General features: G+C 54.4%; 11 protein-coding genes across 11 annotated transcripts; 5 read left to right on the top strand and 6 right to left on the bottom strand.

Moving 5' to 3' along the window:
* Positions 1-580: 580 nt before the first annotated feature.
* Positions 581-2,395, bottom strand: AB675_235 (uncharacterized protein; the record flags this gene model as incomplete). The annotated part of the gene is made up of 1 exon (XM_018142326.1): positions 581-2,395. One exon carries the CDS (start codon positions 2,393-2,395, stop codon positions 581-583), a length of 1,815 nt encoding a protein of 604 aa, XP_017997708.1.
* Positions 2,396-2,977: 582 nt separating this feature from the next.
* On the bottom strand, positions 2,978-4,504 carry AB675_234 (Type-1 glutamine synthetase 2; the record flags this gene model as incomplete). The annotated part of the gene is made up of 2 exons (XM_018142315.1): positions 2,978-4,350; positions 4,402-4,504. 2 exons carry the CDS (start codon positions 4,502-4,504, stop codon positions 2,978-2,980), a joined length of 1,476 nt encoding a protein of 491 aa, XP_017997773.1.
* Positions 4,505-5,581: 1,077 nt separating this feature from the next.
* Positions 5,582-6,531, top strand: AB675_233 (3-oxoacyl-[acyl-carrier-protein] FabG; the record flags this gene model as incomplete). Its single annotated transcript, XM_018142304.1, has 2 exons — positions 5,582-5,672; positions 5,723-6,531. The coding sequence occupies 2 exons, from the start codon at positions 5,582-5,584 to the stop codon at positions 6,529-6,531; spliced, it is 900 nt and encodes a 299-aa protein (XP_017997753.1).
* Positions 6,532-7,087: 556 nt separating this feature from the next.
* On the top strand, positions 7,088-8,628 carry AB675_232 (D-3-phosphoglycerate dehydrogenase 2; the record flags this gene model as incomplete). Its single annotated transcript, XM_018142293.1, has 2 exons — positions 7,088-7,452; positions 7,518-8,628. 2 exons carry the CDS (start codon positions 7,088-7,090, stop codon positions 8,626-8,628), a joined length of 1,476 nt encoding a protein of 491 aa, XP_017997654.1.
* A 186-nt stretch (positions 8,629-8,814) lies between these two features.
* Positions 8,815-9,944, bottom strand: AB675_231 (putative uncharacterized oxido; the record flags this gene model as incomplete). Its single annotated transcript, XM_018142282.1, has 2 exons — positions 8,815-9,299; positions 9,383-9,944. The coding sequence occupies 2 exons, from the start codon at positions 9,942-9,944 to the stop codon at positions 8,815-8,817; spliced, it is 1,047 nt and encodes a 348-aa protein (XP_017997634.1).
* Positions 9,945-10,732: 788 nt separating this feature from the next.
* Positions 10,733-12,721, bottom strand: AB675_230 (Ferric/cupric transmembrane component 2; the record flags this gene model as incomplete). Its single annotated transcript, XM_018142271.1, has 1 exon — positions 10,733-12,721. The coding sequence occupies one exon, from the start codon at positions 12,719-12,721 to the stop codon at positions 10,733-10,735; it is 1,989 nt and encodes a 662-aa protein (XP_017997693.1).
* Positions 12,722-13,458: 737 nt separating this feature from the next.
* AB675_229 (uncharacterized protein) lies at positions 13,459-14,069 on the top strand (the record flags this gene model as incomplete). The annotated part of the gene is made up of 2 exons (XM_018142259.1): positions 13,459-13,904; positions 13,961-14,069. The coding sequence occupies 2 exons, from the start codon at positions 13,459-13,461 to the stop codon at positions 14,067-14,069; spliced, it is 555 nt and encodes a 184-aa protein (XP_017997726.1).
* A 207-nt stretch (positions 14,070-14,276) lies between these two features.
* On the bottom strand, positions 14,277-15,034 carry AB675_228 (uncharacterized protein; the record flags this gene model as incomplete). The annotated part of the gene is made up of 2 exons (XM_018142248.1): positions 14,277-14,567; positions 14,636-15,034. 2 exons carry the CDS (start codon positions 15,032-15,034, stop codon positions 14,277-14,279), a joined length of 690 nt encoding a protein of 229 aa, XP_017997749.1.
* A 588-nt stretch (positions 15,035-15,622) lies between these two features.
* On the bottom strand, positions 15,623-17,310 carry AB675_227 (uncharacterized protein; the record flags this gene model as incomplete). The annotated part of the gene is made up of 2 exons (XM_018142237.1): positions 15,623-16,595; positions 16,700-17,310. 2 exons carry the CDS (start codon positions 17,308-17,310, stop codon positions 15,623-15,625), a joined length of 1,584 nt encoding a protein of 527 aa, XP_017997666.1.
* A 1,258-nt stretch (positions 17,311-18,568) lies between these two features.
* Positions 18,569-18,839, top strand: AB675_226 (uncharacterized protein; the record flags this gene model as incomplete). Its single annotated transcript, XM_018142226.1, has 2 exons — positions 18,569-18,622; positions 18,675-18,839. The coding sequence occupies 2 exons, from the start codon at positions 18,569-18,571 to the stop codon at positions 18,837-18,839; spliced, it is 219 nt and encodes a 72-aa protein (XP_017997687.1).
* A 417-nt stretch (positions 18,840-19,256) lies between these two features.
* AB675_225 (AB hydrolase superfamily protein B1A11.02) lies at positions 19,257-20,454 on the top strand (the record flags this gene model as incomplete). The annotated part of the gene is made up of 2 exons (XM_018142215.1): positions 19,257-19,413; positions 19,484-20,454. The coding sequence occupies 2 exons, from the start codon at positions 19,257-19,259 to the stop codon at positions 20,452-20,454; spliced, it is 1,128 nt and encodes a 375-aa protein (XP_017997629.1).
* Between the last annotated feature and the right edge of the window lie 262 nt (positions 20,455-20,716).

Raw genomic sequence — 20,716 nt, 5'->3', positions numbered from 1 at the left:
GGTGGTGGTGAGTCGGTGGCCGCTTCGCGGCCACCTCCTCCCCACCACCTCCCCCACCCACCGTCCCCGGCCTTAAGAGAGCCAACCTCGTCCTTCACCTGCGCACTAGAATGATTTCTGCCTTTCCTCCTGATCCCGAAGCCTCTCGCTCCCCGACTCGCGCTCGAGGATGGAGGAAGCCCAGCTGCTGGCGCGTCGCCCGCGGAACGGCGAAGACATGCTGGTAGATGTCAAGGCGCCACTGTGAGTACGACTTCGAGCTGCTAGCGCAGCATACGCTCATATTACTGCGGACGGCATACGTTGTAGAAGTGGGAGAGCAGAGCAAGGCAGCCGATGTTTCGAGGTCTGAAATTATATCCAACATTGGGGCAAGAGTTGGAGAACTGCGAGGCTTGTCATCCGGTCGCATCACAACCCTCACCGGGATCTAGCTGATTTATCGTTGTAGACTGGAGGTTACGCCTGGATGACACGAACAGAATGGACATTGACGAATGAACAATATCGACGGACTATGCTCGCTGAGCGCTGACAATCCGATTCTCAAGAAACAACCATTACAGCATACACGCCAACATCACTGTCTCTTCCTGCCTCGCTTCGCAGCAGTCCGCGCTACACCCGCTCCCGTAGCACTCATCTTGCCTCCCGCCGCGTTCAATGGCGCAGCATTCGTCGCCGTCTTTTTGCCGCCCTTTGCTGCTGTCCTTGGCCCAGGCTTAGGTACAATTTCCTGCCCATGATCGTTGGTCTTCGCCAATCCCATCTTCTTCCTCATAACATCAATCCATCGCAGCCTATCTTGCCTACCCTCCCGACCCGGCGCGCCCGCCGAACCTTGAGGCACCGGGAAAGGAAACTTCCCATGATCCGGATCAGCCTTGTCGCGAACCCAGCGAGGACCGCCACTCTTTTTCTGCATGGCCATGGCCAGCGTCTGCTTCTTGAGACCAAAAGGATCAGCATTATTCCACTGATAGCAGTATTCCGTGCCGCACTTGCAGCGGTATGGCATGTGAGGGAAGTAGCTCTCGTTGTAGTCGACGGTCAGGATTTCTCCGAAACTGATATCCCGCATCGCTTGGACGACCATGAGGCTTTTCTGTCCGATCTGCACTGTCTCATAACGGGTATTCGGATTGCAGCTGTGGTTGATGTAACGTGTCCAATTGCCGCGGATAGCTGAGTCGATCGAGTATGTTTTCCACTCATTAGCGTCCAATGGTAGCAGCTCGACATCTCGCTCAGTTACAATTGTGTCATCGGAAGAAGCTTTTCGCTTCTTCGGTTGGGGCTCGTGCTTTGGATGACGTTTGCTCATGTACGCATTCATGATATACGCATTGCCCGCTGCACCACCGTAACGGTCAGGCTGGCAGGTGTCGTCGTTTACGTTGGTGCCGAACAGTGCGTTGCGGGCAGCTTCGTCAAGCTTGCTTCGAGGATACATCTCGCCCTCGTAGATGCCAAGAATCTCGTCGGTAAAGATATTCTGAAGCGCTTTCACCCCTGTGCCCATTCGATACGATGTGACCAGCTCAAAGAGGACGGGCTCGACGTCACCCTTCATGTCCTTATCATCGAACCGCTTCTTGCGATACTTGTCAAGTGTACAATTGCAAGCCGCTGGATATGTTCGTCTTGATTGAGTTTTTCGTACAGGTCCTCGTTTCGTGTCACAACACAAGCATGGCTTTTCGTACCCGTCTTCTCTAGGGTCATCGCTAGGCCACCGAGCCTGGTTTGGCCACTGGTATCCAGGCAACAGGGTCGAGTCGCCGATGTCGATTTGGTCTTCCGTTCGAACGTCGCCCTGGGTATAGCCTGGCACGTGGGTCAGGCCTGCACCAACTGTATAAGTGATTTTACATGTGACAGCCGCCGCTCGGGGGTCCTGCGGCATTGCCCAGTGCTTTTTCGGTGGGCCAGCCTGAATAATTGCTGTGGTATTGTGGAACTCAAACCCTCCGGTGGGTCTGGTGCCAAACATCCGCGGTAATTGGGTCTGGTCCTTGACAAGATAAGTGTCTAGGAGGTGCCAGCGGGGATGAGTCCGCTCCATAGGAGTCTCAAAATCCAGGCCGCGCACTTTCGCGAAAAGCTCAGTAGATCTGTGACCAACAATCGCGTTAAGCATAGCTTCCCAACTAATGTGGGGATATTCATCTGCGCCAGTAGACAAGTAATACAGGAAAAAGGGGGCATGCAAGCAAATAGAAAGAACTGGGTAACCAACAAATGTGACCAGGTCTTCGAGTTCGTCGTTCTTGATCAGAGGAGTTTGCACATCACTTATATCGTCCTTGAATTCGTTGAGTACCCTCTTCCATTCTCGAGCTCTAGTGGGAGAGAACTCGAAGGGTTTCAGGTTGACCAACCTCTGCTTTTTCATGTTTCCGGGAGCATGCTTCCAGCAATGACGCGACCTTGCCCGTCGGAGGAGCATCGTAATTATTGCTATCCTGTATGGCCCATCGAGAAGAACTCCCCGGTGGTGTGCATCAATTTCATAGTAGAGCCGCCGTAGGAAGCGAGCGATGTCTGTGTCGTGTGGTCCATGGACGCTCTTAGGTCCAAGCTGAATTGGGAATTTGCGGACCTGAGCAGTGGCAGAGGCCTGCCTGGTAGCACTCCGGGTTTGACGAGGCATCCTGGATATAGAACAGCTCGATCGCAATGTTTACCTGTGATGTTTATCGTGAAGTTGGAAGAGGGCCATGGACGCGGCCGGAGAGCAGCGTCCATACTCACCATCTCGTTGACACTGCAGGTCTGTGCATGTGTTTCTTTGGTAGACATGAAGTATTCTTGACTCAAAGAAGCACAATGAGAGACAAAAAAGCTGTAAGCAATGCAAGAGTTTGAGAAAGGACTGCAGCCAGGTTGACGCACGGACCGTCGAAACAATGCATTGTCGGCTCGCAGGGTGGCAAAGGCCAACAATAGAAACATGGGTATCATATACTTGTATAGTTCAGATCGTCTCGATGTAGCGCTTGATCTCCCAGTCGGTGACAGCTTCGTCCCAGAGCCGCAGTTCGTGCTCTCGGGTGCCGCCGAAGTGCTCGACGAAATCATCGCCGAAGACCTTTCGTGCGATACTGCCCTTGGCCATAAATCTGGCAGTGCTGTCTTTGAGATTCTTGGGCAATCTTTCTCCTTTGTCGTCTGCACTTCCCACATCAGCAGACTTGGACAAAGGAGGAATTTTGATCTCGAGCTTTTCTTCGATGCCTCGCCAGCCAAGGGCCAGGATGGTGGCAAGCACGAGGTGAGGATTTGTGTCAGCGCCGCAGACTCTGATCTCGAATCTGGTCGATTTGGGCGAAGCCACTGGAGGAGCTATGAGCCGGATGGAAGCGGCACGATGCTCTAGACCCCAGGACACGGTGACGGGAGCCCAGAAGTTCTCAACGAGACGTTTGTAGGAATTTATAGTGGGAGCAATGATTGGCATGACATCGGCCAGACCATCCAGTAGACCAGCCAGGAAATGTCGACCGAGATCTGAGACGTATTCGAGATCTTTGTAGGGCGGGTTGGGGTCTTTCTGAGCACGCGCGAACAGATTCTTGCCCGACTTGTCGACGATGGAGCAATGCATGTGACCGCTGTTGCCGGGCAGACCTTGTCGAGGTTTGGCCATAAAGCACGGTGTGATGCCGTGCTTGCTGCCCATGGCTTTGACGACGTACTTGAACATGCTGGCTCGGTCTGCCATCTCTGCGATGTCTCCGAATTCAAGAGCAGCCTCAAATACGCCCGGTCCAGACTCGGTATGCCATCCTTCGACATTGCAGCGAAACTTCTCGCAAGTCTCGAAGACGCTGTAGAACCAATCTTGGTTGTGTATGGGATCGGTTAGGGAGTATCCGAACATGCCCTGGGTGAGATGAGGGAGCGCATCGACAGGATTGGTCTGCAGGAAGGGAGCGGTGGTAGCAGATGATGCCTTGGAGGACTGTATGGACGCGTCCTTCGGGGCTCTGAAGGTGAAGAACTCGTACTCGGAGCCAGCCATCGAACCATAGCCCGCCTTTTGCACCTTTGCTAGTGTGGTCTTGAGCAGACTGCGCGGGCAGGCACAGATGGGCTTGTCTGTGTCTGGATCGTAGAAGTTGACGAGGAAGAAGGGCGTGTTGTCTTCCCATGGTATGCGCCGGAAGCTGCCGAGGTCGATCTTTGCCACGATGTCTCTGTAGCCGTTGTCTTTGTTGCTGATCTTGAGCTCGCGAAAGTAGGTCAGATCGTGCATGTCCCAGCCGAAGACAACGCTGCAGAAGCCGAAGCCATTTTTGGCCACGGAGAGGAACTTCTTCTTCGACACCAGCTTGCCGCGAAGCATGCCTAGATCGGTCAGTCAGTCAATCATCACAGTGAGACGGCGAGATATCGTACCGTCAACATCCACGCCAGCAAGCTTGACTCGCGTGTCCTTGGCTAGGGTCGCCTCGAGGTTGTCGAGGGTGACAACCTCATCTTTGTCCTCCTTGGGTGCCATTATGCTAGCCAGTGATTGTCTTGAGGAATGACGGATGTGTCAGAGGACGAACTCGAGCTTACACCGACGTGTGATAAGCTGGCATGCTCGTAGAAGAAGAGCTGGGACGTCACAGCACAATTGGAGACTGCTTATCTGCACGCACCGCCACTTCCCCAGAAACTCGGGACTTCAAGTTAGGCTGTTCCTGCCGATCGCAGCCCCTCCATAGCTTACCTCCCTTATAAGCGCCAACACCATGGCGCTTGTCCGGCTTCACTTCACGTTCTCTCCTTACCATTACTTCGCACTTTTGGCCGGCGACGGACCGTGATAAAGGTCAAGTGCACCATCCGAGCACGATAGATAGTGTCTTCCATATTATCAATGAAGCTCTTCGCCGGCGCTCCGGCGCACCGTCGCAGCCTGACCGCCAGAGCACGCACAGACCGCGGGTTCGTAGAATCACGAGTGGATGAGGTCAGACAACCGACAAGCCAGGCAGAACCAGGATGGACTCAGCCTTGCATCAAATTCAAGCTGATACACATATTCGTATCTTTCGAACAAGGTAGCCTCATGATAGCTGCACCCCAGGCGCCCTCCAGCTTGTTCAGTAAACGATCAGCTCAAGAATTGGCGGTCAACGTTCGGGCGGAGAGTGGATGCCCGTTCATTGATAAGGATGTCCGGAAGAGGTTGTTCTTTCCCTCTCCCTGCACGGACCCGGAGTTTCTCTTACTCATGACTCCCGCCCTATGTCGTGCACAATCAATTTCTCATGACTGTACCACCACAGCCGTTGTCGGTCTGATGACTTAAGGTATTTGCCACTGCTATCGCCATAGTCTTTCAGTCAGAGGTCTCCCGGCTGCTGTCCACATTGTTGCGCGTTTTCATTCCACTCAGACTCACCGTTGCCAAGTGCACCACACTTGCGGAATTGTCCGGAATCGGTTGCCGTTGATATCGCCTTCAGTTTCAGATTGCCCAAGACTCACCACAACTACACTAGAATCGCAGAGACGCTTGACGCAGAATTCAGCCGAAGCTCACTGTCGCTCTCATTTCCGCATCGCGCATCACAACAACGCCAAGATGACCACCAACGGCTCAACTAATGGTGCCGCCAATGGCGACGCCAAGCACTATGTTACTCGCAGAGGCCGCCTGGCAGGCAAGAATGCTTGTAAGCCCCGTATATCGACAAGTCTGAACCAAATCACTAACCACGCTCAGTCATCACTGGTGGTGCCGGCGGCATCGGTCTCGAGACAACAATTCTCTTCCTCCAGGAAGGCGCCTCTGTTATTCTCGCCGACATCAACACCAAAGCACTGGACACCGCCATGACCAAAATCCAGGACATCGTCGGTGAGCAGACAGCGAGCAAAGCCAAAACGGTTCAATGCGATGTTACCAATGAGTCCTCAGTGGAAGCCGCCATTGCCGCCGCCGACGAATGGGGTGGTGTCGACATCGTCTTCAACAACGCTGGAATCATGCATGGGGACGACGCTGACGCAATCGACACATCGGAGAAGATCTGGGACTTGACGCAGGCCATCAACGTCAAGGGAGTATGGTATGGATCCAAGCACGCTGTTCTCTCGATGCGCAAGCACAAGAAGACAAAGGGCTCCGTCATCAACACCGCTTCATTCGTTGCGCTCATGGGTGCCGCCACACCTCAGCTCGCATACACTGCCTCGAAAGGAGCCGTCCTGGCCATGACCCGCGAACTCGCCATGGTGCACGCTCGCGAGAACATTCGTTTCAACTCTCTCTGCCCCGGTCCTCTCAACACACCTCTACTACAGGACTGGCTGGGCGACGATCAAGCCAAGCGACATCGCCGCGAGGTGCACTTCCCGTCCGGCCGCTTCGGCGAGGCGATCGAGCAGGCCCAGGCTGTCCTCTTCCTAGCCAGCGATGAGAGTAGCTTCGTGAACGCTACGGATTTCGTTGTCGACGGCGGTCTAAGCAAGGCGTACGTTACGGCAGAAGGCCCTGCCCCAGCAGGTCCGAAGAATCAGGTTTCGACTTGAAAAGGCAAAAACTCTTTTGTCAGATTTCACACACCAGGGAGGACTCTACGCCGAAGACTCATTCTGCGAGTTAAGCGACGAGAGGAGGGCTGAGCATCTTATGGCGTTCTTCAAGGATCAATCGAATAGAGTGAAGCTCACTAATAGGGGTAGATCGACCACGTTCGTTGTTCGGAGTGGGATGCATTACACTAGAATGGCGTCCAGAGGGCACAGAGGCCGCCTAAGGCACTTTCTCATAGATACCAGGTCGACGAATACAATTCTATGATCGCAAACATATCTGACCGAAACTTGTCGTTTGCTCAGTGCCATTTACCATTCTAAAGAACAATTCAAGACCGGCTGACACGCCCGGAGATAGAGGCTATTTCTCCTCCCGACGTCAGCGATGACACGATTTGCAGGAAGGTTCGAAGGAGAGCGGGACAACGCGGCGCGCGCAGGAAAAAAAGATGGAGATGCCAACAGAACAGCAAACAATTATTACTCAGAGAGTACTGATATTCGAGAGATGTAGCCTTCTTCCCCTTCTCACTTCCCACAATCAAACATGATGCCTGAGTCAACGCTCACACAAAATATCAAAACGGCCCAGAATGGTGAAGATGCCAGCCAACCTCTGGGCCGCTCAGTCTCACGCAGCCAGACGGCAGCATTCTCAACCTCACCAGTAGAAAGGTTTCGAAGACCGTCAACGACCAGCTACAGCCATGAGGGGACATCGCCTCTGATGCGCCGAATGACAACGCAACATGGCGCCCCGCCAAAGCAGTTGAAGCCGTTTAGAGAACAGGACATCAAGATACTGCTGCTCGAGAACGTCAATGTGACTGGCATCGAGATCCTGAAGGAGCAGGGCTACCAGGTCGAGGCGATCAAGAGCAGTCTACAAGAAGATCAGTTGATCGAGAAGATCAAGTACGCCCATCCTCACGCTCCCGTTCCCCATCCCACCACCACCCTGACTAACCCCTCCCCTCCAGAGACGTCCACGTCCTCGGCATCCGCTCCAAAACCAAGCTAACCTCGCGCGTCCTCGCCGCCGCCAAAAACCTCATCGTCGTCGGCTGCTTCTGCATCGGCACCAACCAAGTCGACCTCACCTACGCCGCCGCCCACGGCATCTGCGTCTTCAACTCGCCCTTCAGCAACTCGCGCTCCGTCGCCGAGCTCATCATCGGCGAAATCATATGCCTCGCCCGCCAGCTCGCCGACCGCTCCAACGAAATGCACGCCGGCACCTGGAACAAAGTCAGTGCCCGCTGTTGGGAGATCCGCGGCAAGACGCTGGGTATTGTCGGCTACGGCCACATCGGGTCGCAGCTCTCTGTCTTGGCCGAATCAATGGGCATGGACGTAATCTACTACGACGTCGTAAACCTTATGGCCATGGGCAACTCCCGCCAAGTCCCCACCCTCGACGCCCTCCTCGAACGCGCCGACTTTGTCACCCTACACGTCCCCGAGATCCCGGAGACCACAAATCTAATAGCCAAAGAACAACTCGACCGCATGAAGAGAGGCGCCTACCTCCTCAACGCCTCCCGCGGCAAAGTCGTCAAGATTCCCGACCTCATCGACGCAATGCGCTCCGGCCACATCGCCGGCGCCGCCCTCGACGTCTACCCGCACGAACCAGCCGGCAACGGCGACTACTTCACCTCCGACCTCAACTCCTGGGCCTCTGAACTCCGCAGCCTCAAGAATATCATTCTTACCCCACACATTGGCGGCAGCACCGAAGAAGCTCAATCCGCCATCGGCATCGAAGTCGCCGAGGCCCTCGTCAAGTACATCAACGAGGGCGTCACGTTGGGGGCGGTAAACATGCCCGAGGTCGCCCTCAGGAACATCACAATGGACGAGCCGAACCATGCGCGCGTCATCTTCGTGCACCAGAACGTGCCTGGCGTGTTGAGGAGAGTCAATGAGATCTTGGGCGGGCATAACGTGGACAAGCAGATGACGGATAGCAAAGGCGATGTGGCGTACCTGATGGCAGATGTTAGTCGGGTGAAAGAGGAGGAGGTGAGGGGGCTGTATGGGGAGTTGGAGGGATTAAAGGAACGGATCTTGACCAGGGTGCTATACTAGACTCAAAAGATCAGACGGAATGAAAAGTTGGGGACTGAACGAGCTGCTTCAACAGAGCTCTAGGCGTCACTGGACGATAGACATATATCCCACCACGAATGAATACAGCCTTTGGATTATGAGCAGATCTCTTCCCTGTCTCTCGTCCCTAAAGCCAGCGCGGTCGTCATCTACCCTACTGCCCCATCACAAACTGCCAAAATGCCCCTCCAAAGCCCTCACCGTATCCAGCACGGCCTCCCTATACCCCCTCAACTCCTTCTCCCGCCCACCACCCAACGCCTTCCTCATCTTCGCCGCATCCACACTTTGCCCCTCAAGTTCCCATCCCCACTTCTTCCCAAACAGCCCTCCCCTCTTCTCCTTGTCCTCCTCGTCTCTGCTCTGGTACCAGTACCCCGGCTGCTCTGTAATGATATCCCTATCCGGAAACTCCTCCCTCAGCAGATCCGCGATGGCTTGCGGCGGTGCTTTGCCGTTTGTTGCGAGGTATCTCTGTCCCTTGCTCTCATCCGGATTGATCGCGGCCCATGCGTGTATCTCAGCGACGTCGCGGACGTCAACCCAGCTTGCGCCGCCGACCGGTGGCGGGAGTTTGCCGTTCAGGGAGGGGTTGTTGGTGTAGATATCCCAAACCGGCTTCACCGTCAGATTCAACCCCTCCGCCTTCTCTGGCAGCAATATCGGCGGCCCGATAACCACCCCCGGATGCACCGCGCTACACGCAAACCCCGGCTTTTGGGTCTCCACAAACTCCCACAGCGCGCGCTCGGCGAGGGTTTTCGAAGCGCTGTACGCGATGCCGGCGTTGAAGGCTCAGAGGAGGCGATCTTGGGCCCGTTGATATTCCAGTCTGCTTCGCTGTACGCATATGGCTCAGTGAAGGGGTGCGCCCAGCGGTCGACTACCGCGGCGACGGAGGAGGTTAGCACGAAGGATTGGAGTTGGGGGCCTGCGTGGTTGAGGGCGGAGGTGAGGATTGAGGTGTTGCCTTGTACTGCTGGGCCGACGAAGTCTTCGAGGGTTTTCAGGCTGAAGTCGATTGGGGAGGCGGTGTGGATGATGGCGTGCACGCCCTGCACGGCTGAATCGAAGGCGCCGGGGGCGGCGATGTCCGTGACGACGGCGTGTTGGTAGGTGCTGGCGTAGTCCTTAAAGGGGCCTGAGATTAGGCGGTCTTTGGCGCTGGCGGAGCGGGATGTGCCGCGGACGGTGTAGCCTTGCTGGAGCAGGCAGAGGGCGATGTGCGAGGCGATGTAGCCATTTATGCCGGAGATCAGGATGATGGTGTCGGGTGATGGTGGTAAGGGCGCCATTCTGGTCAGTTGGGAGTAATGTGCCTGCTGTGATGATAGATCCGATTTTCTTTGCGCGGCCGATTGTTGAGTTGATATGTCTGGTTTATGTAGTCTTGATGGCGTTTGTTCGGAGAACTGGGCTTGCGTGAGCCAGCTAGCCACAGACCTTACTAAGTATGTATTGCGAGTGCCTCGACAGCGCTTTATTGCTTGATACTACGATGCCGTGCGATGATGGTGGCTCTCCTGTGGCGGTCGACGTCGAAGACTCTTGATGTTTTATAGTCTCTGATCCTCTCGACAAGTCTGTGGTCTCAAAGGGGCTGCAAGTATACCTAGTACTCGTGCTCCGAAGCGGTAGCCGGCTTCATAAGCAGACCAATCACAAGCTGGTGCCTGGGATGGACAGTCTCAGGCAATAGCATACGAGTCTTGATAGGTACGAAATCGTTCACTAATCGGATGACGTCAATTCGAGATAGAGGTTTCGTGCGTAGCGAATTCACCAAAACTACCGTTTCGCGCATCCGGACACGCATAGCACTCCCAGGCAGCCTGGTTGCGCGTACGACACTGCAGACAGGTAATTAGCATTTCATGGGCAAGAAATAAGGAGAAAGCACGGCCTGTCAGTTCCTTGTCTGGGCGGAGGGTGTAGCAGCATGGCAACCAAGGTAGGCAAGTCCTCTACTTTGATGGCCAAGAGAGGCAAGAATTCTACCAGGTAGCCGTACTTGGTGGTGGACTTACGCGGCGACCGCTTTCTACCGCATTGGATACTACCTATCTATACAACTTCACTACGCTCAGTACCCAAACCCCTCCAAATGCAAGTATATGCCTTGTGCACCAGTACCCTTATGCACGGCCCGCTCGTCGCTCAATGACACGACACTCCTCCTCACATCATCTTGCAAACCCTGTGGGCCGCATGAGACCACCGCGCTTTCGCCCTCGGCGTCTTCGAGGATAGCGCGGATGATGGGCCGGATTCTCGGCCTGCCGACGTGAATCTTGATGAGTGATTTTGATGATGTCTTTGCTTTCTCGTAGTCGGAGGATGAGCCTGAGGAGGACAGAGCTTCGGTCGTGGTAGGGTTGCAGCAGCAGGCAGCGGGCTCATCCTCGTCGGTCGCGGCCTGCTTGCAGCAGCACCCGCCGTCCGGTGTGCAGCCATGCTTCTCTTCGGCGTCGCTGGAAACTCGAATTGTCGCTTGACCGTTGACTTGCTTCTTCTCAAGCAGTTCCGATGCCTCAGCGCTCGATCTGCTGGTCGTCATTTCCGCTTCACCATGCTCAGGTGGTTCACATCTTATGTCGGTCGACATCGACGCCTCCAACTCCTCGTCGCAGGTGACGTACACGTCAACGTCAAGTTGTACATCCCGGCTGTGCCGACTCCGCAGCTCAGCCACGTCCTGAAGAGCCCGTTCCAGCACATCATCAAACCAGCACAGTCGATCTCGCGCTTTTATGACCCACACAAGCTTGATGTGCCTCGTCACAGTCCTCTCGTCGTGCATCCATCTCTGCACAATATCTCTCATCAGCGGCACAGTAAAAGTCGCACCTGTGGAGCCGGCAAAGAGCACGACGCTGTCGAACTGCTGCAAAGGTCTGTGTCGGCCGTATGGCCCGTCTAGGGCAATGTTTTTGGTTTGTATCGACGTGGTAGCATTGCTCTGTGGTAATAGATTCTTGCTTGCCCAACGATAGAACCGCTTGGTACCACCCTTCCTCGCCTGAACCAAGAACTCGAGCTTCCCATCTGACGGCAGCGTCGAGGCGGTAAATGGATGAGCTTGCAGTGGCACCACAGCGTGGCATGACACAAACATGTGCTGCCCAGGCGACCAATTGACAACTGGGTTTTGGATGCTGAGGCGAGTGACGTTTCCTGGCAGTGGAGTCAGAGTCGCAGCATTCGCCCAGGCTTGGCCTTTGCTATGCAAAATTGGAAGATTAGCCCACGCTGTCGTGCAGACACGCAGAAAGCGGTCAAGGAAGAAGATGGCGACGCTGACCCAGAAGTAGGTTACGTTGCTGTCTGAGACGTGCAGGTAGATGGCGCCCATGAGTCCAGCGAAGAGGATGACGTGGAGGCCGTAAAAGACTTCGTGAGAGAGCCTTCGGACTGGGAGGAAGCTTGTGAGCAGGATGGCTGTCAGGATAATCCAGCATGCGAAGCCTGTCTGTGTAAGGTAGTCGATTTCCAGCTTGCGCAGAATGTAGTTATAGCGAGCCCACGATCGAAACCAAAATGACATGTGGATGGTGACAGTGATCCAGAATATACGTGCGACCCATCTGTGCAGCCAGTTCAATCGTTCGTAGGAAGACCCGATGACAAGTCCGATCAGATTCTGCTTGCCGGAGAGGAGAAAGACGAGGGGCAGTTCAGCGATGGCGAGCGAGCCGACCCGATATGCTATGTCCTCCCATTGCCTCTGGTTGAAGGTGTCGTAGCCGTAGAAGGCCAAGACCAATATCGCTGTCAAAAAGCCAAGCACCACAGATGAAGGTCCCAGTTGGGGTGTTCGAAGCTTGATCTTTCTGAATCGGTAGACGGGAAGAGAAGCATGAGACAGTTCTCGGGTAATTGCTGTTGCGACGGCGTATGAGGTCGACAATATCGTCTGTGGCCGTGCGCTCAGTGAAGAAAGTCGTTGTCGGAGTACGATGTAGTTCAGAACGTTGAACAGCGTGGCGAATGCAATGACTGAACCAGTGAAGATCCAGAAGTAGTGCTGTATATCGGTATACGATGGCATGCTCATGCCGCCTGACATTGACATGCCTGACATGCCGCCATGGTTATGTTGTCGACGGTCCATCATCGTGACGTTAGAGACTGTGGCAACGTTCGAGTGAACCAGAAGCTGAGGTCGGATCAAAAGGATAGAAAACCACCTCGTGCTGGACTACTGTTTGCAGTCCATTGTAGAGGAGAGATCCCTCACGCGGCAAACGTGCTCACCCGAAAAAAACGGCTCGTAAGGCGCTATAGGTGAAGATACTGCCGTCGACAAGGATCAGTCGCAATCGTCAGATACCTGCTCAACATACGCAATCCTGCTCTATTTTCGAGGGCGCACCTCCGTACTGTAGCAAACTCGAGATCACTGGAATGGGGACCCTGATCGTGGGGCAAAAGGTCAAAGTCCAGACAATGCCAAGAACGTGCTCACGCCCAGTCCGACTCCGGCTAGCACCTTCCCGACGCCAAATTTACCCCCTCCCTCTTTGCCCTTTTGTTTGTGCTGATTTCTGACACACCTGGGCAACGAAAAGTTGAGCCCTCGAGCATCGTTACGTTTCAGCTCGAAATATAGACGGCTCTCGATATACATACAAGGCCCAGCCAGCGACTTCGACAGTCCTAAGCGCTTAACTTCCGATGCAGCGGTGCCTTCACCGCATCTCCAAGTGATCTACAGGGAACCCGAACCACTGTACCTCAGTACAACCACACCAAAGCCGACTCTTCCAAATCACCAGCTCACAGCCGTCTTCCCACGGCATACCTACCACCATGGAACGAAGGCACGACTCCATGTCCCACGACGTCATGACCATGCAGGACATGTCCATGGCCTTCTTCACATCCACCATGACCTCCCTGTACTCCCTCACTTGGACCCCAACCTCCACTGGCGCATACGCTGGCACCTGCATCTTTCTGATACTACTCGGCGTTGCCTTCCGCGGCCTCATGGCTGTCAAAGCCGTCTGCGAGCAGCGCTGGGCCGCAGCAGCACGCGACCGGAGATTTGTGGTTGTCAGGGGCCAGCAGCCCCGAGCAGAGCAGATCGAAGGGGATGACGACGCGAAGTTTGGAAGTTTTGTTGGGCCGAATGGTCTCGAGGAGCGCGTGAAGTATGTGCAGGCGAATGGAGGTAGGGTGCTGCCGTTCCGGTTGACGGTCGATTTGCCACGGGCGGGCTTGGTGACGGTTATCGCCGGGGTGGGATATTTGCTGTAAGTGGCTCCTTCTCTTTCGTTTTTGCATGTTCCTTGTCTGACGCTTTGTGTAGCATGTTGGCGGTGATGACGATGAATGTGGGCTACTTTCTCTCCGTGCTGGCTGGAATTTTCGTCGGCGAAGTTGCTGTTGGGCGACATATCGCTCTGGACGAGCACTGATGTGCCACACGTGGCAGTACTGCATGACAGCCGCAGATAGACTACAGAACACAGAGCTCTTACTTACTTTCGAATTGCTTTTGTTCTGACCTTCTAATCGAATGTGGCTGCTTTTTCTGAGACTAAATGTATCAAAGCTGGCTTCAGTCTCTTGTGAACCTACACTCGACGATCGGAATCTGTCTAAACACACTCGTACGTCATGGCCTATAGCAGTCCAACACCAGCCAAAACGACTCCTCCAACGACACCCCATCCCAGCACATCAGCACCCACAGTCGCCATGGCCATCCCTGCTCCATTCCCACTCGCGGTAGCGCTCGCGCTGCCACTGGCAGCACTTGCACTTCCACTTGCACTCCCACTTTGCGGCTGACCCTCCCCATTGCTCGCGTTCGCATTGATAGGCGAAGGTAGTGCCGATGCGGTGACGCCTGTGTTGTTCGTGCACGACGATGGCAGAGCTGCTGCTGCGCTTCCAAACGTTACGTCTGCGCACTAAGCAGGTGACAGGTTAGTCGCGGCCTTCTTTCCTGCTCAGAGTAGCAAGAAGATAGAACACTTACGGCATACAACCCGCCGCCACCCTCTCCGTCCGTGATGACTTGAATCGTGCCATTCATCCCCTCCTTCACCCCTGCGCTCTTCGGAATCGTGACCATCGGCAAGCAGAACTCGCCTAGCCCTTCCTCCCCAAAGGTCTGCACGAGCGTGATGTTGAAGTCGGCCTCAGACGGATCGTTGTTCAGACTGAGTGAAACTTGGATGACGCTCTCGTCGTGACCCATCTCCAGCGCGAGCGGGAAACTGGTGGAACCAATAGTTGTGCGGTTGTCCGAGACCGGCTTGCCGGAGCAGGGCGAGTTGACTTCAATCTCGTCGTCTTGGCCATTGCGGGATGGTGGGTAGACGAGGACGAAGTGGGCTGTGGCGAGTGCCGGGAGGAGTAGGGAAATGAGCTGCATGATGATCGTTTGGCGGGCGTGACAGTGCTTTCTGATGGGTTCGTTGGAAGTCGGCGCTGATAGAAATTTCGAAGAGTTGTGAGGATCGAAGTATATCAAATAGATAATGTTGTTTCACGACAGACCATCAGAAGCACAAGCTCGACCAAGCACCATAAGCACCAATGCTTCGGAAAAGCTTGCGCGGTGCGTCGCCAGGGGTGAAACTTTGTCCTTTGCCCTTTCCGGGCATGGAGGGAGCTCGAAAACGTGCTCAGATCCCCATTACCTCGAGGCGATTGGCTCATGCATACGAGACAGACAAGGGTCGGAACTCGACGAGCGACGTCGGTTATGCACTTTGAGGGAAGGGATGAGCATAGAAACTTGCTCTTTCTCTTACTATCAATGCATGAAACAGTTCTGAAGATATCTAGATAGTTGAGTCGAATTGCGAGCGGTGTAGACGCCTCTAGACACAAAAGGTGCTGCTCTGCCCTGTCATAGTGCACGAGCTGCTTCACTATGTAACTACTTGCCCAACAGTCTAGTGTCAAGACTAAGTTGCTATCTTCCCCGTCGATCAGGAATTGCCTGTTCACCTTTTCTCTATAGATCATCAAAGGTCAGTGCCTCAAACTGATTATTATAGCTGTCCAAGTCGACTTCTTCAGAAGTCACAGATTCCGGCATTGATGCAGAACCCTCGCCATCGGACGGTTCCCCGCGCAGGGAGCCACGGACAGCGGCCCTTCGGTTGCTGCCACACGACCCTAACAGCTGCTCGATCTTCCAAGCAATCCGCTCAGCACCTTGTCTCGCACCAGCCAGATTTGCGGCTCCAGGCCCAAGTCGCAACGCAGCAAGTGCTCCTGCGAAGAAGCAAGGCAATTCATCATTCCACATCATATCATCATTGATGATTGGAAGTCCCCCCATAAGTTCCATGCCATGTTCCCGTTGGAGGTCACGGAGGAAAGAAATCGTTGCGAAATCTGGCTTGACTCCTGTTGCGAAGAAAACATAATCAATCTTGGGCAAGCCCACTTCGACTTCAGGCTCTGTCACCAGATTCCAGCCATCATCCCATGTCCCACGTGTGATTCGTGTGCAGGGAAGAAGAGTCAACCTCCCTCGCTTGACGTGCCGCTGGAGGATCTTGTCGAAGGCAGGAGTGATAGAACCACCATTTTTAGCGTCTCTCAACATCGTTGCCCTTTCGTTGTCACTGTCGGCGGACCAGAACTCGGCCATGCGCTGATTGCGCACTTTGGATACCCATTCCAAGTCAACGTCGAAATGTTTGAGTTTGTATTTGCTTCGCATGATCAGCCAGACGTGGGAGACGCCTCCTTGTATGAGCAAGTGAGCGAGCTGGGCTGATGTCAGACCACCACCTACAACCACAACTTTGGCTGGCCTGCCATCCGCTGCTTTGCGCGAGATGGTCTCCATCATGTTGAGAGCAGATCGATCGAAACAATGGCACACTGAATCCGCTGCGGCGCCCGATGAGATTGACAGGTTGTGGTCAGGTGGGATACTCGGCGCTGAAGTTGCGCCTGTTGCAATCACGAGGATTCTGGCCATGTAAGTACCGCTGGTTGTCTCGACCTGGAACACATGTCCATTCGAGGGACAGCCATTGTCGTCGTACTGGACACCAGTGACATGAGTCTGGTGTACGGTATGGCGTAGCTATATCGATCCACAACGTTCCAGCAATAGTCCCTGAAGAGGCTCGTGGACGGGGTGAAGTAATCGATCTGATCTCGCCCATCGACTCTGAGATGTCTCTCTACCTTTGGCTTTCGGCTCCTTTGGTGCTCTTTCTTCCGCGAGTGCTTGCTATACTCTTTCCTGGTCACATGCTCGATCTCAATGAGCTCGTGATGTCGTCCCTGGTCATAGGCGTACGCCAGCAGGCCATCCTTGTCCCTGGGGTCTGGGTGAAAAAACAAGGGGCTACGCAGATGAGGGATATCGAATTGTGCGAGTCGACGACTCCATGCTCCGAGCCACTGGTCAGACGCGGAGTCAAGCACGGTGATTTTGAGATCTCCTCCGGTGCCATGATCGTCGTCATTGTCGTGGCCTTCGGTTTGGTCGGATCCCGTGCTCTTTCTCCTTCCTTTGCTCTTTCTCTCGGCCTCGAGCGTGTCCTTGCGATTGAAACGTTTCCAGTACCGAGCATGCTCCTCGTCCGTAAACAATGCAGACGGAGTACTCTCGCGCAGACGTGCCGCTACAGCTAGCCCACACGGACCAGCGCCAATGATAAGTACGTCGGAGAACATACCCCGTTGCCTTTAATGCTAGCTAGAGACTCCTTCACGGGGCAATTGGCTTGAGAATGGAGATCGTATATCGGAGATGGCAAGTAGCAAGACTCTAAACGTCCGCCAGGTATTCGCCTGGCCAAATCTTACCTTTCGAGCTGGCCTGTCAGCGCTCTCGATGAGACGAGCTCGAGCACTCGTGGTGAAGTTGCATGAAGCATTGTCGCGAAGTTCGCTTGGCACTTTCTCAAGTCAAGGTCCTCGAATTGTTGAAGTGGGCTCCGCATCGTCTAATTGCATGTAGCATGGTCACTGGATCCACTTGGCAGGACTCAAGTCAAGGTCCTCGATTTCGCAGACACTTCCAGACTCTCCTTCGAGCAACGATTGTCAGGACTGGGGACGAGGTACTCGTAGGAGACTCGAAGACATTTTACTCTTTGTGAGCAAGTGGTATAATCCTGCAGAGTATCTGGCGTATAGATCAGCATAGCGACTTTGGGTGAGTCTACTTCCGCGAAAGTAGAGGGGAGAAGGATTTGATAGGTGAAAGAATCGAGCGCGTATGGGGTATGTTGTTGCCGGCCAAGAGTTCCGCGAATTCTGCGAAAAGAAATCAGCCCCCGACCTCTTCTATACCTACCTTCTTGGACACCGCTTGCCAATAAGCCGGGAAGTCATGCGTCCCACTGTGCGCCGAACCACTGCACAAGCCTTCTTGCCCTGCACTCCTTGAGGCCTGTCACTCTCGGTCACTGGCAAAGGAAGGTAGATGTAGAGAAGGCATGTGCAAGGATCACCTGCCTTATTGCGAGCAGTGAGGGAGATAACCTTAGCCGATGCTCCGCAGACATGCTTTGATCTCTGGGATACTTCAATCAAGCGGGACGAGATTCGTGGGTGCTCTCTGGAAAGGCGCCTTGTCGCGTGCGCGATCCCGTGAAGCAAATGTGTGCCCAAAGCCGGTCTGCATTTTCAGCGAATACTGGCTGATGAAATGAAGGATTGGGAGCATGTCAATGCCGTCTCGGGGCGCTGCTGCCTGACGCGAAGTGTGTTGTCCATCCATTGGTCTCGCTGAGGTGCGGCTGCCTTGAGATTGGGCGCACAGGGCTCTTCGCAAGGCTAAGTCGAGCGAACGCCCAGTTTGGCTGGAGATGCTGAAAGACATAAAATGCTCGCACCATTCTCGACTGACTCGCGCCTTCCTCTCTCAGCATAACACTCCACCAAAGCCTTCGTCACGGGATTATTGCTGTAGCTGCCACACGCCACCATGTCAAACAACAACACGACTTACGATGGAACCATACCGAGTCATGCAGAGGCCGTGAGTCCTCAGTCCCTCTCAATCCCGAGTCAATTGTCTGACAGAGACCCAGTTCGTGAGCATGGACCCGGCTCGCACTGCAGTTCAACAAGCCGCCTCCAATAGTGTCCAACGCCCCGCGCCAGCTGCTGCGAAGCCGTCGACGTCGAGTCCTAGTACGCAGACACAGCAGGCGACCAATCAGCAATTCAACAACGATGGGAGCGTTCGCAGATAGGCCACGAGAGTGTGCAGCGATAGCTTTGCTGCTGTGGATGGACGTTAAAAAGGAAGCGGATGATGACAGGAGTTGAAAGTGAGATCATGAAGTTGTGCCTTCGTTGGTTGCACTTTGGATTCGGAAATTGTTGTCCGAGACGCCTGGAAATGACGAAATCTGGGGTGACACCGGCACTGCTGCTTACGTAGATGGTATCTAGCCTTTGACATACCTCGGCAATATAAATGTGGTCACTCCATCACTCTCACGAGGCTTTCTACGGGAATCTAGCGATCTCGCTTCTGAACGACGACGTTTGCCTCATATCTCGCACTCTTTACGTCGTTTCCCGCAATCGAACATTTCGTCAGGCTATAACTTGCTTCGGATCATTTAGCCCATTGCCTCATTGAGCGGCGTCTGACACTCGGTAGTATGGCAGACTACTCGGAATATGGCATTCCAAGCGCAGAATGGCTCGCACTAGAACCCAACATCCCACCTCTGCCCGCGTTCTCAAGCGTGGACGAGCTGAAACAGATAACGAATGGCGGAAGAGAGAAGGTCAGCGCGGAAGAAATGATCAGCCAAGGTACGTAGATGAACCTGACGTATAATGAGATACGTGGTTAGATAGTGCATCGACTGACCCGCCAGAACAGGACTATCAGAAGTCGTAGCTTTAACAGACCACTCCATCCCCACCCGGGACGGCAGCACAGTCGAGGCACGGAGCTATCGACCTAAGACATTACCTTCCAGCGGCCCACTACCAGTCTACGTCCACCTTCACGGTGGCGGCTTCCTCTTTGGCACCTTATCATCCGAGGACGCTGGGTGCAGTCGCATCGTCAAGTCCTTCCTGGAGCAGTACAATCAGGGAATCGTGGTGCTGAATGTAAACTACCGCCACACGCCTGAATTTACCTTCCCCACAGCCTGGGAAGATGTCGAGGATGCTCTCGTGTGGCTACATGGCATTCCGGAAGCGGAACTAGAGAGGACGCTCGGGGTCGGCATTGACCGATCTCGCGTGGTGGTCGGAGGCATCAGCGCAGGTGGACAGCTGAGCGCTAGCGCTTCACTGAAGCAGAATCTAGGACTGGGGCCGACTGCGAAGCTGCCGAAGTTGAAGGGACAAGTCTTGATGATCCCAGCACTGGTGCATCTCGACCATCAGGAGAACATCAGAAAACAGCTGAAGAGCCCAGAGGCGAGCAGCTATCACACACAGTCGAACGCGCCTATATTGGACCTCAAGCGGATCAAGCTCTTCACGGATCAGTTGAAGGTCTCTGACGCAGTTCTGAAGGGCGAAGGCTTCGCAAATGACAGAAGGCTGAACATAGGCAACGCAACACCTGACGAAGTCAAAGGCTTGCCGGCCACTGTCTTTGGCATTGCAGGCTCAGATCCGCTCAGGGACGAGGGCTTGTTCTTCGCGAAATTGCTTGCTGATCAAGGTGTGCCGACGAATGTGCAGGTCTTTCCTGGTCATCCGCATGGCGGCAGAAGGTATGGAAACCAATTGCCGATAGCGAGCAAGGCTTGGGATGCGTGTATTGTCGAAGGCATCCATTGGATTCTGTCGGAGCCGGCTGCAGCTGCATTTGATATCAAGAAGGCCTATTGAGAAGGCGCTTTGGCACGTCGAGCAGGACCCTTGGAGCTTTCTCCAGTAGGTAGCGACACGATCTGGCTTGCAGCGATGCCAGATGCCAGAGAGAAGGGGCTCGCTGGGCATTCGACTGTTGATCTCGGTTCATTGCGTGATCTCCTGGCTCGCGGAAAGAGAACCGCGTGACGTCCAATACGAGGACATTTGCGTACCTAGTACAGCTCAACTGGGAACACGAAAGTACGAGTTGCGCAGGGTCGCGACAAATACGAGAATT

Source organism: Cyphellophora attinorum (genome assembly GCF_001299255.1).
Source record: "Cyphellophora attinorum strain CBS 131958 chromosome Unknown Contig22, whole genome shotgun sequence".
Lineage (NCBI taxonomy): Eukaryota > Fungi > Ascomycota > Eurotiomycetes > Chaetothyriales > Cyphellophoraceae > Cyphellophora > Cyphellophora attinorum.
The sequence above is the reverse complement of the archived record's forward strand: the minus strand, read 5'-3'. Positions and strand labels throughout refer to the sequence as shown.